Raw genomic sequence first — 13,088 nt, 5'->3', positions numbered from 1 at the left:
GGGAGACTTTGCTCTCCTGCTTAACTTCTATCTGTTCTTGGGCCTTTTGTTTGATGCTGTTGGATGTTTTTCATCATTCCTTTTTGTTTAAACTTTAGGAGAAAGGACTATTTTATGTCTTCAAATTTGTGTTGGTTGTATTGTAAATACTCTTCCTTGGTGTTTGGGGACATACATAAAGTTTGAAGGAACGCTTTTCACCCCATGCATTGTTTACTCTTTTTTTCTTTCCTATCTTATATTGATTAGGAGGATTGCTTTCTTTGATTAGGCTGTAGTTCAAAATACTCTGATGGGAATGAGCAGATAAAAGGCTGATGTCTTTTAATCTTTGGAATGGTTTTGGTAGAGCAACCTTATTTTTTTTTTTTATTTTACTTTTTTAAGTAGGCTCCACATCTAACTGAAGTGTTGTGGTTCTCAAAAGAGTCAGAGACGCCCTAGGGGCTGAGCCAGCCCAGCAGGTGCTCTGAGTAACCTTACTTTTGGGGGGTGGGAAAGGTTGGTGCAGTACTGTCTTTCTAAATCCCACTTTCCAGGCTTCAGGTGCCTCTTCTAGTCATTGACTTCAGGTTTTGGTTTCCTTCATTGATTATTCCGTTTCCTCTCCAGGGTGTCTGTCCTTGTAGCTTCTCTCCTTTTATATCTTATTTTAATGGAGATTCAGTTGGAAATGGTAAATGTTCATTGTTCTTAATTTCACTGGAAAGTACCTCTATTTTAAATGATGTTTTTACGTTTAATGTTTAAAAGATCATGTTTTAAATTCATAGAATCTCAAAATGCTTAACCTGCACATGAATTTGAAAAAGTTACTAGTGTTAAATAGTGCCACAGTATTAACTAAGAACTAAATACATTAAAGATGAGTCATTCCTTCCCTAGATAGTGTTTCACATCACAGTATATGATGATGTATATTAGGTAATTAGTTACTTAAAATGTTCAGAAGTAGGTGTATATTTAGGTTTTAATGACTTAACCAAAATGTAGGTCTGATAGGTTTATTATTTGAGTTGCTTTGTGTAGAAGTTAACCCTTGGGCTTAGCTGATGGGTACTTAATGTAGCAGGAAAACCAAAAGGACTTCTCCCCATTCTGAGAGAAAGCTATTGGCCTTACTGGTGGTCCTGTTCTTGCAAGTTCAGTTAAGCTGATCAGATCCATCTTTGTAAAAGATTGAAGGTAGGGCATGTTTTCTTGTGCCTCCAAAGTCACTTAATAGTGCTTGGTTTGGTACTGGACCTCAGCCAACAAAATATGGTAATCTGAAAATTGAACTCCTAGGCTTGTGACTAGAAATTCTTTAAAAAACACTTTGGTGCAGTGCAAACTGTTAAGTGAGATTGGCCATACTTATATCAATATTGGTTTAATTGCTAAAAATCATACAGTTGTACTTAGGGAAAACAAAAATTTTAAAGTATTTTTAGTTTCTAAGACTAATGAGAAAATTACTTCCCTTGTCCCTAGTACTAATTTTTTTTATTTATGGAACACCTGGGTGGCTCAGTTGGCTTAAGTGTCTGCCTTTGGCTCAGGGTCATGATCCCAAGGTCCTGGAATCAAGTCCCACATCGGGCTCCTTGCTCAGCAGGGAGCCTTGCTGCTCCCCCTGCTTCTGCTCTGTCTCTCTGACAAATAAAATCTTTAAAAAATTTTTTGTCCGTGAGTGCACAAGCAGGGGGAGCTGCAGGCAGAGGAAGAAGTATCCCCACTGAGAAGGAGCCTAACTGAGCCACCCAGGTGCCCCTAAAGTACTTTTTGATGGAATAACTATATTTCCCTTTGTTAAGCCAGTCTGTTGAATGTTTAATGGCTTATTCTTTAGCAATACCATTCACTATTTTGCAGGCATTTTCTTTAAAATCCCCACTTGTATTGCCTCTACCTGACTTTTGAAAAACATTTTAATGTTCTGTTCTTTACCAGTTTTCAGAATGATACGTTGATGTTTTAGCAACCTCCAAAAGTAGTGAGTTTTTTTTTTTTAAAGTAGTGAGTTTTAATTAAGTACTTTGGATTCAGATTTTTATGTATTGGTATTTCGTTCTTACATCTTTTTTGGCTGATGGAGTCCCCTTCAAGCTTGTTCCTACCATCACAGACTCTAGTAGTCTGATAGTGTCTTGCTTTCTAGTGAGAAAATGTTCCAGGTTCATCTTCATTTTCTTTCTCAGACCTGGAATGATCCATTTCTTGCAAAGAATGGCAGGGATGCCTGGGTGGCTCAGTCAGTTAAGTCTGATCTCAGGGTCCTGGGATCGAGCCCTGCATGGGGCTCCCACTCCTGCCCCTCCCCCTGTCTTGCTTGCTCTCTCAAAATTCTTTAAAATAAAAAATGGCAATTAGGAACTGTCTGGGTGGGTGGTGCTCATAAGCTTCACTTTATGGATGATCAGATCAGACTGGAAAAGCAGTGGGGAATTGTCAGCATTTGGAGGGCAGTGATGGCACTTGGGTAACTTGAGGGAAGCTTCTCTTCATTTGATACTTAATCGTGTAAGGTTGTGTTACTTTAATTTCAACCACAGAACATAATAAGGCCATTTGGGGAGAGCAGATCAGACTCTAAATGGACCCATGCAAGTAATAGTATGAGGTTTATAGTTAGTCATAAAGCTGCAGAAGCTCCTATGTGGTCTTGACAACCAGTAGCTTAATGAGGGAGAGAAACCGTCCAGGTTGTGGGGCTTTTGTTTGAAATTGTCCAAGAAAAGTTGAGGGTCGCATACACTGAGCCTCTGAATAAAAGGTAGTGGTCTGGGCTCTGGAGAAAAAGGATTAAAGTTTAATTTTTTAAAAATTCCAGTATAGTTAACAATAAAGGGTTAATGTTATTTCAGAGTCTAAGGCTACCTTCCAGCCAGTTCTTGCCAAAGAGCCAGTTGCTCCCTGACTCATGCATTTGGCAGTAGAGGTCCTGTTTAATGCTGTGAAAGTTCTAAGAGCTGGTTTTGAGAAAATTTTAGAGCCTCGTCTGTGCTAAGGGTCTGTCTACTCTTACCAAACTACTTGATCCTATTGAAGGCTTGAGGCTCTGTTCTGTGTTCTTAGGCTGGAGGTTCTCCTATCTGTATCCAAAATACTTGTATTCTATAGACTCCCTGAATTTTGTGAGTCTTAAATTGGAGAAAAGTAGAAAATGTCAGGTTGCTGTGCTGTATATTACTTTCATACTTGAAATAGATAGGAATCTAAAACATTTAACTACATACTGTGTCCCAAAGTTCTGGTTGTTTAGGATTAGTAAGCAAAACCGTTAACTTGCCCTGCGGGGCATACATCCCATTGCACTAGCAGTCAATATACATTCTCAACTCCCTTTAAATTTTCAGTCCCACATAAGACAACAAGGGGGTTTACAGATGAGAATCTGCTCAGAAAATTGCAAGTTTACTAGCTTACAACGGGGAATTTGATGTAGCCATGCAGTCATCCATCCCAAACTACAGTTGCCTGGACTGGTAATAGCCTTCTTGGCCCCCCAAGTACCATAGTCGGACCATTCCAATTCATTCTTTACTTTAGCACCTGTGATAAAGCTGTTGAAAAGCAAATTCATTCTGACCCTTAGTTTCAAAGCCTTTGACAGACTAATTGCCAAACATAATAGTACCTCCACACTGTTGAGTACTATTTGGCAATTAAAAGAAATGATAAAAGCAACAATGAATGAGGGTGAAATCTCAAAAACATATAACAAAAGCTGGACACAAAATAGCACAATAATACATGGTTCTATTTACATTACACTAGAATCTAGTGCCAACAAATTAATGTTAATTTGGGATCAGCAATGGGTGTGGGGAGGATGCCTTAGGTGTTTACAGGGTGTCTGGGTGGCTCAGTTAAGGCCTTTGCCTTCAACCTAGGTTATGATCCCAGACCCTGGGATCAGGCCCCTCATTGGGCTCCCTGCTCAGCGGAAAGCCTGCTTATCCCTCTCCCACTCCCCCTATTTGTGTTCCCTCTCTTGCTTTCTGTCAAATAAGTAAGATCTAAAAAAAAAAATGTTTACATAGATCTTTGTTAAACTCTGAGCACTTAAAACAGACTTAAAAAAATTGTATATTAAGTAGTGCCTTTAAAAAAGGCCTTTGGCTACCTATTGGCCTCTGAGAGCCTATGAGGCATGATCAAGTATTTGCCTGTTTTTACCCTGAACTTTTGCCACTCACCCTGGCTATTCCTGCCTGTTACCTAGCTTTTTCCTACCTGTAGGCACTTGGTGTCTTTTGCTTGGAATATTCCTTTGCGTGGCTAGCTCTCCTCACCTTTGTGCCTTAGCCTAAATATTACTAAGAGGTATTCTCTATCCCACTGGTTTTCTTCAAAGCACTGATAGGCTAGAATTTATCTCTTGACTTCCCTTACTTATTGCCCATTTTTCCCGAAAGTGAAATAGCTTTTTTAGAACAGGAACTTGTCTGTCTTCACCCATGGCCTTGACAGTAGGATCAATAAATCGTAATTGAATGAATTGAGAAGTGACTACCAAATAGTGGTACATACAAAGTTAATATGAATGTGTCAAATTCAGATAGGAAAACTCCATATAAAAATCATGTATATAGTAAGTAAATAGGTATGTGAAAACTAGATTTGAGATGTAAATGGTAAGAAAAAATGTGGTTAAATGACGAGTTGGAGTTAAGACAGAACCTGACTGGACACCTCTTAAGCTGTAATGATACTGCCTCCCTACTTCATGAAATCACAAAGAAAGTGAAAATCTGAGAAACATAATTAATAATGGCTAAAACCTTTGGAGCCTTTATTATGTGCCAGACTCTGAATGACCTCATTCAGCAACTGAAAACAACTCGAGTTGTTACTGTTCTTAGCCATGGTTTGTAGATGAGGAAGCAGAGTCTCAGACTGTTACTTGCTGGAATTTATAAGTAAATGTTGGAGGCAACATTCAAATCCAGGATTTCTGACTCTTGAGTTCATGCTCTTACTCAGAACTGTTCTCTTGACTGGACTTTTTTGGTCAGTCTTTATTTGGGTGATAAGTCTTATTTGTGAGGTTGACAGACTTTATGTGAACATTGAAAAAAATTGCAAGCATTTTACCTAGAAGATAGTTATATACCCATGCCATTTAAAAGTAATAGAAAGTAATAATAGTATAAGCAAGACTAATTTTGGCAATGAGAATGTCTTAAGTAAATTCAGCCCAGCCCTTCATACAGAAGGTTTCCCAGACACCCAGCAGCTAGTTTTCAAAAGGTTTTCTGCTCTTGTGTCTAATGCTGAGACAGAGGCAACCTGTTGAAGAGCCTCTGCTTTGAAAGGGAACTTCAAGAGCTTGCAGAGAGGGCTGGTGCAGGGAAGTTATTTCCTGTTTGACAGCAGCTACCTCAGTTTATGCTCTAGTACAATGGGATTATCAACCACTGCCAATGACCAGGTTTTTAACCAAATAGTATGGATTCCTGAATTTTGCTTTTTGAGTTTTTTTCTCACTATGACCTCTCCCATAGCTTCAGGCCAAAGGACAGCCCGACTGTCGGCGGCATATGACAACACCTACATTTTGAAGTTGGTGGAAAGGACGGGAGTGTTGCCCCTGAAGCGGGGAGAGGCGGGAAGAGGAGGGGAGAGGAGATATCCTCACTGGAGTCCTGGTTAAAGGAACTAAACCGTTTAGTATGCAAACGGAAGCTAGTCTCAGCCAGGTGGCCGGCGGAGGGCCTAGAGTGGTCGCTGGCCAGAGTCCTGCTGGTTGCTCCCTGTAGCCCTCCCGGGCTGGATTTGCAGTGACGCCTCGGGGCCGCTAGGTGGCAGCCGCGCGTTTCCAAAGCTGGCTCGCCTACCTTGAGAGCCCGGCTGGGAGCCCGAGAACCGACCCGAGAGCTCTGGAGGGGGGTGAAGGGGAGAGAAGTCCTGGAGACCCCCCACCCCCGCAGCTGCAAGGACGGAGAGATCAGAAGGGGTCTCAGAGTGCCAGCCGTCCGAGAGGGCATCTGGGACACGCCACGGTCCTGCGTGGACTCACAGGGTGGGCGAAAGCGAACCCCCTTAAACGGAGCCGCCCCGGGGGCTGGGCCTGACCCGCCCCCTCCCGGCTCCCCACTCAAGCGCTAGTGGGTGTGAGTGAGTGCTAGTAGCGAATGTGGGTGAGTGAGGACGCTCCGCACCTAACTGCGTTCTTGGGGACCGCCGCCTTCCCAATTCGGGCAGCATTTGCGCCGCGGCGCGGGTCATTGCGCCTGGGCGCACAGCTCCGACGGCTTCCAGCGCTCACCAGCTCCAGGCTCGCGGGCTCTGCCCCTTCGGAGCTGCGCGTCCCGTCTCCGAGAGTCTGAGCGCCTCCCTCTAACCCGGAGCCGCCAGGAGGAGGAGGAGGCGGCGGTGGAGAGGCCGCGGCAGGCAAGCAAGCAGGCTGGGCCGCCTTTGATGTGGGCGCGGCGCACCCAGCCGAGCTGAGCGCCCGTCCGGCCGCGCCCCGAGGGGGGAGCCCCCGGGCCCCGCATCCTCATTGTGCCGACTCGGGCCCGGGCCCGCCCCCGGCCCCCCGCCCCCTCGCCGCCCGCGCGTAGAAAACGCCCCGGCCGCCGCCAGTGGTGGGAGGCGGCGATGCGCACGGCCGGAGAGACGCGTAGGAGGAGACATGAGCCGGCGGGCGCCCAGACGGTGCGGCCGTGACGCGTTCCTGCTGCAGCCGCGCGCCCCGGCCCTGGAGCGCTGACCCCTGGCACCTAACAGCCCCGCGCCCCGGCCGGAGATCGCGCCCCAGCTTCCAGCCCCGCCGCGCATGCTGCCCACGGAGTGAACCGAGCAGCCAACCTCCCGCGGACGCCCGGACGGCCGGCCGGACAACCAGCAGTGAGCAAGCTTCCCCGCACCAGCCCGGCGTCTCCTGCACAGCGGCGGCCACCCCGTAGCCCCCGCGCCAGCCCGGAGGGCGCAGCGCTCGGGAGGAGCCGCGCGGGGCGCTGATGCCGCAGGGCGCGCCGCGGAGCGCCCCGGAGCAGCAGAGTCTGCAGCAGCAGCAGCCGGCGAGGAGGGAGCAGCAGCAGCGGCGGCGGCGGCGGCGGCGGCGGCGGAGGCGCCCGGTCCCGGCCGCGCGGAGCGGACATGTGCAGGCTGGGCTAGGAGCCGCCGCCTCCCCCCCGCCCAGCGATGTATTCAGCGCCCTCCGCCTGCACTTGCCTGTAAGCGCCCGCGCGCGGGGCTGCCTACGCTGCCTGGCCGTCTGTCCGTGTGCCTGTGACTCTGTCTGCCCGCCCGGCCGTTCGTCTGACTTTCCGGCTGCCTATCCGTCTGTCTGTCCGCGCGCCCCCCTCCCTCAAGTCCCACTGACCACCTCTCCATCTCTCTCCCGCAGGTGTTTACACTTCCTGCTGCTGTGCTTCCAGGTACAGGTACGTAGGATCCTGACTCTGACCTCCCCCTGCCCCTGCCTAGCGGTGCAGGTCGACCCCCTTCCCCTGGGCCGCGCCCCCTCCCTGTGCCCCACCCCTCCTGGGCGCCCAGCCCAGTGCACCTGTTCCCAGGGCGCCAAAGGGCGGCTCCGCGCGCGCCCTGCGCCGGCGGGGGACCAGCCAAGGGCAAGGGGCTCTGTTGCAGGGCTCAGACTGGCGCGGCCCCTGTCGGCCTTGGCTGAGAGGAGATCCCCGGAGCCAGCGGACTCAGCCGCTGCAGTGAGCCCAGCTCCACGCCCCCTGCCCACAACCGGAGAGGAGTTGGGACCTGAAGATTTTTTTCTGCCATACGTCCCTTAATATCTCCGTTCGCTCTTCCAAACAAAAAGGCTCCTTTGAGCCGAATGGATTTTGAGTCCAGGGAGAAAGCTTCAGTTGTAAATTACTCTGTGGTTTCAAAGGCGTTTGCAGGGGGGGAGAGAGAGGGAGGAAGAGACAGAGACAGGTTTTGGAGAGACTAGGTGAGAGATAGCAGACGGACGCTTGGGCTGAGAGGCCATTGCCCTTGAAGCCGCTCCAGAATGGGCCACGCTCCGCACACCCTCGCCCAAGGTGGTGCAGCCCTCGGCTGATTCCCCGCCTTGCTCCCCGCTCGCTCGCTCTCTGTGAATCAGAAGAGGGCTTGGCGCTCAGCCTGGAAAGCACTTGCTAAAATCTGATCTGTTACTTCAGCAGCTTTCAGACTCGGGAAGGTCTTGGCACGCAGACAGTTGGAACGCTCTGGCTTCCAAAGCCGTGGAAATGAAGGAAAAGGGGGGGGGGCGCAGAGAAAGAGAAGAGGGAAAGAGGGAGCGACTTCAGCCCCGATTAGAACCAGACCAGGGCTGCCTCAGCATGGTTGGAGGGGGGGTGGCAAAGGGAAGGGAAATAGAAGTGCCGGCTACCCTAGCCCTCCACCCACCTAGAGCTGCAAGGGAGGGGCCTTAGGGGGAGCTGGACTGGGGCCAAAAGAGATTATCTGCCCCTTCCCCCTCTGGGTTGAAGGCAGGTGTCCTCACAGGGTTAGAGACGATGCTTAGGTTTTAGCCTTTGGGGTTCCAGAGGTGCCCCAAAAGAGCCTTGAGAGGGGAAAATGGTGGCTCTCCCAGCTTTATGGCATAACGAATGTTGTGTGTGTTGAGTGCTTTTGAGCCCCAGTAGCCTCTTTCAGTGTTTGGTGTGGTGCTAGGTCTGCTTACCTCCGCTTCCACTCCTGGGAGAGAATCGTTACCATCAGAATGGACACTGGGCTGGGGGAAGCTAGTTGGGGCTGGGGGCTGTGAGGATGGATGGATGGACGGACGGACAGACGGACAGACGGACTGATGGGTTCTTTCCCCCAGCCTTGGCCAGGCTGAGGTCCCCAGTGACTCCTTGAATCAATATAACTGGAGTCAGTAACTTAAAACTGGCTGTTTGCCAAAGCAGATGTGACCCTGTGGTGGCGGGGGCAGGGGTGGGGAATGGCTGGTGTCAGAGAGAGGCCAGTGCCAGGCATGGCCTGCCTGATTTGCAGCTGAGTCCGCAAGCAGAGGGCAGGCCCCAGGGTCACTCCAGAGGATCTGCTTGTCTGATCTGGGTGAGAGCTCTTTTCCTGCATGTTGCACCTGGGGATGGGGGACTACTGCTATGAGCATGGAGGTAGAGATCTGGGGACTTTGTTGCTCAGGCCTCCTGCAGCCTGCTGCCTCTTGGTCCTTAAAGCAGGGCCCAGGAGGGGTTGCTGCAGCATCTTTGTGTTCTCTGGGGAAGCACGAGGGAGGGAACCTGGACTCTGCATCCCACCTCGACCTCCTGGCCTAGAGCTAGAGCCAGCCTCTCAGGAAAGAGCTGGGTGGTCCACCTGGGTTAGGACTTCAGGCATGTGATGGAGCGTCCTCTACCCGCTCTCTCACCTCTTCCTATCTTTTCAGATTTTCCCCTCCACACTGCCATAAGACTGATGTATTTAACCCTTGGTCCCTGCACCCATAGAGTATCTAAGGATGTGATCATGGAGGAGGGCATGCCCCTGATATGTCACACCAAAATGGTGCCCAAATGTGCTCATGTTTTGGAGAGGGCTGTCAGCGCCCCACAGATTTTCAAAAGCATCTGTGAGTCCTAAAAGATAAAGAAACGGCAGGCTCATGTCCCCATTCATGGTCTAGGAACAAAGATGGTGTGGCCATTAGAGGTAGAGATGAGGGGTGGGCCTCAAGTGTTCGTTGCTGGGAGTGTGAAGTCTGCTCCCTGCTGAGGAGGTGTTGGGCAGGCAGAGGGGAGAGCAGCTACCTTCCTGGCAGGGCAAGCTTAGAGAGGGTGACAGGAGCTCCCTTGGTGAGCAGGGGCGGGGGAGGCCTCCCTGCACGCCGGGAAGAGCTCAGAGCTTTGCAACCTGGTGGACTGGGCCTGAGCCCCAGCCTCATCTTTCCTCATCATTTGTGAAATGGGTGGCCTTGAGGCTGAAGTGGTACATGATAGGTGTGGTGGAAGAAGGTTTGGAGATTCTCATTCACCCAGGAGGGTACTTTGTTCTGCTGGGAAATGGATGTACCTCTGCCCTTCCCATCCCCCCGCTCCCTGGTTGTGCGGGGACTGCTCCAGTCTTAGCAATAGAGTTTCTGGTCTCTTCCTTCTCCCCCTCCATCAGCCATCAGGCCCAGAATGGGCCCCCACCTCCAGCCACATTTTCGAGAGAGCACAACAGTCAATGCCAGACACTGCCTCCCCCCACCACCCCCCATGGGGTGAGCCCCGCCCCTGCTGGCCACCCCAGGAAGCAGGAAGCTGGGAATTTAATAAAATCCCTTCTCCACACGACTTGGGACACCGCGGATAGCTCAAATCGGAAGAATTTTAAAAATTTCCGAGGGGAGCAGGCGGCGTGACCAGTAAATTGCTTTTCTGCACTTGGCTGAGCGCTGACAATGACACCGGGCTGGGCCTTTCACGCAGCTTGGCCGGCACCTGCCTGACATTGTTCCTACCGCCAGGCTCGGCTAGGTCCTGGCCTTCCCCAGACAGGCCAGGCTTGAGGCGGGCCAGGAAAGGGGGGCTTCCACCACCCACCGCTTGTCCCTCCCACAGCACCTCTTCCTCTCACCCACCGCCCAGTGTGTTCAAGTTTTGAAGTTTCCTTTCATGCCCCCGCTTGACCTGACCACCCCCCACACCTGGCTTCCTCTGTGAGGTTTAAAACCTTTCTTCTAGCTGGTTAGAATAGGAAAGCCAGAGACAGAGTCCTTTGGGACATGAGGAGGATGGAGAGCTGTCCTATTGGGTAGCACTTTTAGTTTCTTAAGACAGTGACATCATCCATCTGTGTGTCCAGTCAGGTATTCATTCAACAAATACTTGCTGGAACCCCACTTCTTGCTGGCCTTGAGAACAAGACTAGTCAGTTTCTGGCCTCAAGATGCTCCCATTCTAGAGGGGAGAGTTCCTGTGATCCTGCCTCCTGAGAAGTACGGGGCGGGGGGCACATCCTGCTTCTGTCCAACCAAGTAAGACTCCAAGGCTCTTGCATCCAGAAGCTTGTTTCCTTCTTCCTGTCCTTCTTCCTCCTGAAGTAGGTGGGCTAATATTCCTACTTCACAGTTGGAGAGACTGAGGGACAGAATGGGGAAGGGATTTGTTCAAGGCCAATGCTAAGACTCAGGACTCTGGATTCAAGATCTTGTATTCTTTCCATGACACCAGGCAGACTTCTTCAGAAAGAATACCAGTGGGGAAATGGAGTTCCAAGGGGCATGCTAGGGGTTCTCAGTGAGAGCTTCCTCTTGGATTCTCACTGATAGGATCTCCACACTACGGATGATCAGAGCCTGGATAGGTGTCTCTGACGGAGGGCACCTGACTCGGAGTCTGCAGGCCCTGATTCTCCTAGAATGTTTTGGACTGAAAGGGTCCCAAAGCCAGAGGTGGGTGTCTAGGAGGGTAGGGCCTGGGGGAGTCAGCACTCCCCTCCCGGCTTCATTCCCAGCAGGGAAGGGGAGAGGGCACCCTGCCAGCTATCCCTGCAGCCTGAGGTAAGGAGGTGGATTGTTAAAATATCTTGTGGTGGCACCCAGGGTTAGCGGGCTTGGGGTAGCTCTCAGGGCACAGTAGGCCCCCAAAGGGAGATGGAGGGCAACAGGGGGGAGATTTCCTAGCCTCAGCAGGACCTTCTGGTTCTGCAGGAGAGGTGTAGGTGTGGGAAATCAGGCTGCAGGCCCATCAGGCCGACAGCAATGCTGGTAGCCACCACCAGGCATGGTGTGCTCACGATGTAACAGGCAGGCCCTTTCTCACCTCATGGAGGCTCAGCCTCGCAACCAGCCCGAGATCAGGGAATTCTGCCGACAGGAAAGTGAGGCTCAGGGGCATGAAATAACCTGCCTTTCGCCGCACAGCAAGAGAGAGGCAGAGTGGGCTTCGACTCTGGGTCACCTGGCTCGAGGCTTGAGGCTTATGAAACAGCAGTATGAGGGTTCAGGGGTGTGCCAGCCTAGTTCCAGTGGTCATCCTGCCTTATCTTTGCTGTATGACCTTGAGCAAGTTACTTAACCTCTCTGGTCTCAGCTTCTGCATGTGTAAAATGGAAAGAAAACAATCAACCAAATAATCCCTGGCTTCCTACAGGTGGAGAGCAAGGGTTAGGGCACCGGCCCCTGTGTCTCTTGTTTTGGAAGGGCTCCCTTGCCCCCCTACCCGTGTCGGTGTGGTAAGCCCCCTTTCCCCAGGGCACTGTCACCTCCTGGTGACTAGGACGGGGGAGATGTGGATTGGTTCCTTTCTGGGAGCAGGGGCTTTCTGTTCCACCTCTGTGTACCCCATTTTTTTGCTGGGACACTCAGGGATAGGGCAGTGCCAAGGGCCTTGCCAGGCTGGCTCGGGCTGGGAGAGAGCCACTGAGCCTCAGAGAGGGTGGAAGCCTGTTGTCTCCACTTTGGGCCTGAGTGTGGGGACTTGTTCTGGAACATCGGTGGGTAAATTGGCCCCTCAGGCTTTAATCAGGGTTGCTGGTAGGGGCTGGGAGATGTTTGTGGTTTATTGCTCTGACATCTTAATGGCATAATGCCCATGGTCCATTTAAAACGCTCCTGTGCCAAAGATGGGGCCACGGACAGCAGAAACGCTCTCAGGACCCCTGGGATCAGTCCTGGCTTTGTCACTGGCTCATTGGATGACCTCCCTCTCTGGGCCTCAGTTTACACACATGGGTATCAGTGAGATGAGCTAGCTGACTTCTATGGAGCTTGAATGCATGGGCTTTGGCATAGGAGAGACCTAGGTTTGAATCATGTCTGTGCTGCTGGGCAAATTTCTTAATATCAACCCTTTGCCCTTCAGTTTTCCCCACCTGTAAAGTGGGGTGATGAGAGGGACCTACTACTTCTTAAGGGTTACTGTGGGGGCTAAGTGAGATAATGCACACAGAGTAGCTAGTACAGTGGCTGGCACTCTGGAGATAACTGAATAACCATAGTTGTTGGATCAGTTACCTGCTCTGTGTGTGTGTTAAGGGCGTACCATTCTGCAGCATGCTGAGGAAGGTTGGGAGGGATGTATTCCTTGCATCAGTGGCCTCAGGGCTCCTCTTGTCTAAGTTGAGAGCACAGGCTCTAGACTTAGGTTTGCACCCCTCCCAGGCTGTGTGGCCCTGGGCAAGACCCTTAACCTCTCTGAGTCTCTGCCTCCTCATCACATGGGAAA

The 13,088-nt window shown here is 50.9% G+C and overlaps 1 protein-coding gene across 1 annotated transcript in view; it reads left to right on the top strand.

Annotated features, from left to right (window-relative positions):
* Positions 1-6,593: 6,593 nt before the first annotated feature.
* Positions 6,594-13,088, top strand: part of FGF18 (fibroblast growth factor 18) — a 33,928-nt gene continuing 27,433 nt past the window's right edge. Inside the window, exons 1-2 of the mRNA XM_025866622.2 lie at positions 6,594-7,163; positions 7,337-7,373. Of these exons, the coding sequence (XP_025722407.1) occupies positions 7,132-7,163; positions 7,337-7,373 (69 nt within the window). The 5' untranslated portion in view covers positions 6,594-7,131. The remainder of the gene's footprint in view (positions 7,164-7,336; positions 7,374-13,088) is intronic.

This window comes from Callorhinus ursinus, unplaced genomic scaffold, assembly GCF_003265705.2.
Source record: "Callorhinus ursinus isolate GAN/ISIS: 27379988/994484 unplaced genomic scaffold, GSC_fseal_2.0 scaffold3, whole genome shotgun sequence".
Taxonomy (NCBI): domain Eukaryota; kingdom Metazoa; phylum Chordata; class Mammalia; order Carnivora; family Otariidae; genus Callorhinus; species Callorhinus ursinus.
Note: the sequence above shows the minus strand (reverse complement) of the source record. Positions and strands in the feature narration are given on the sequence as shown.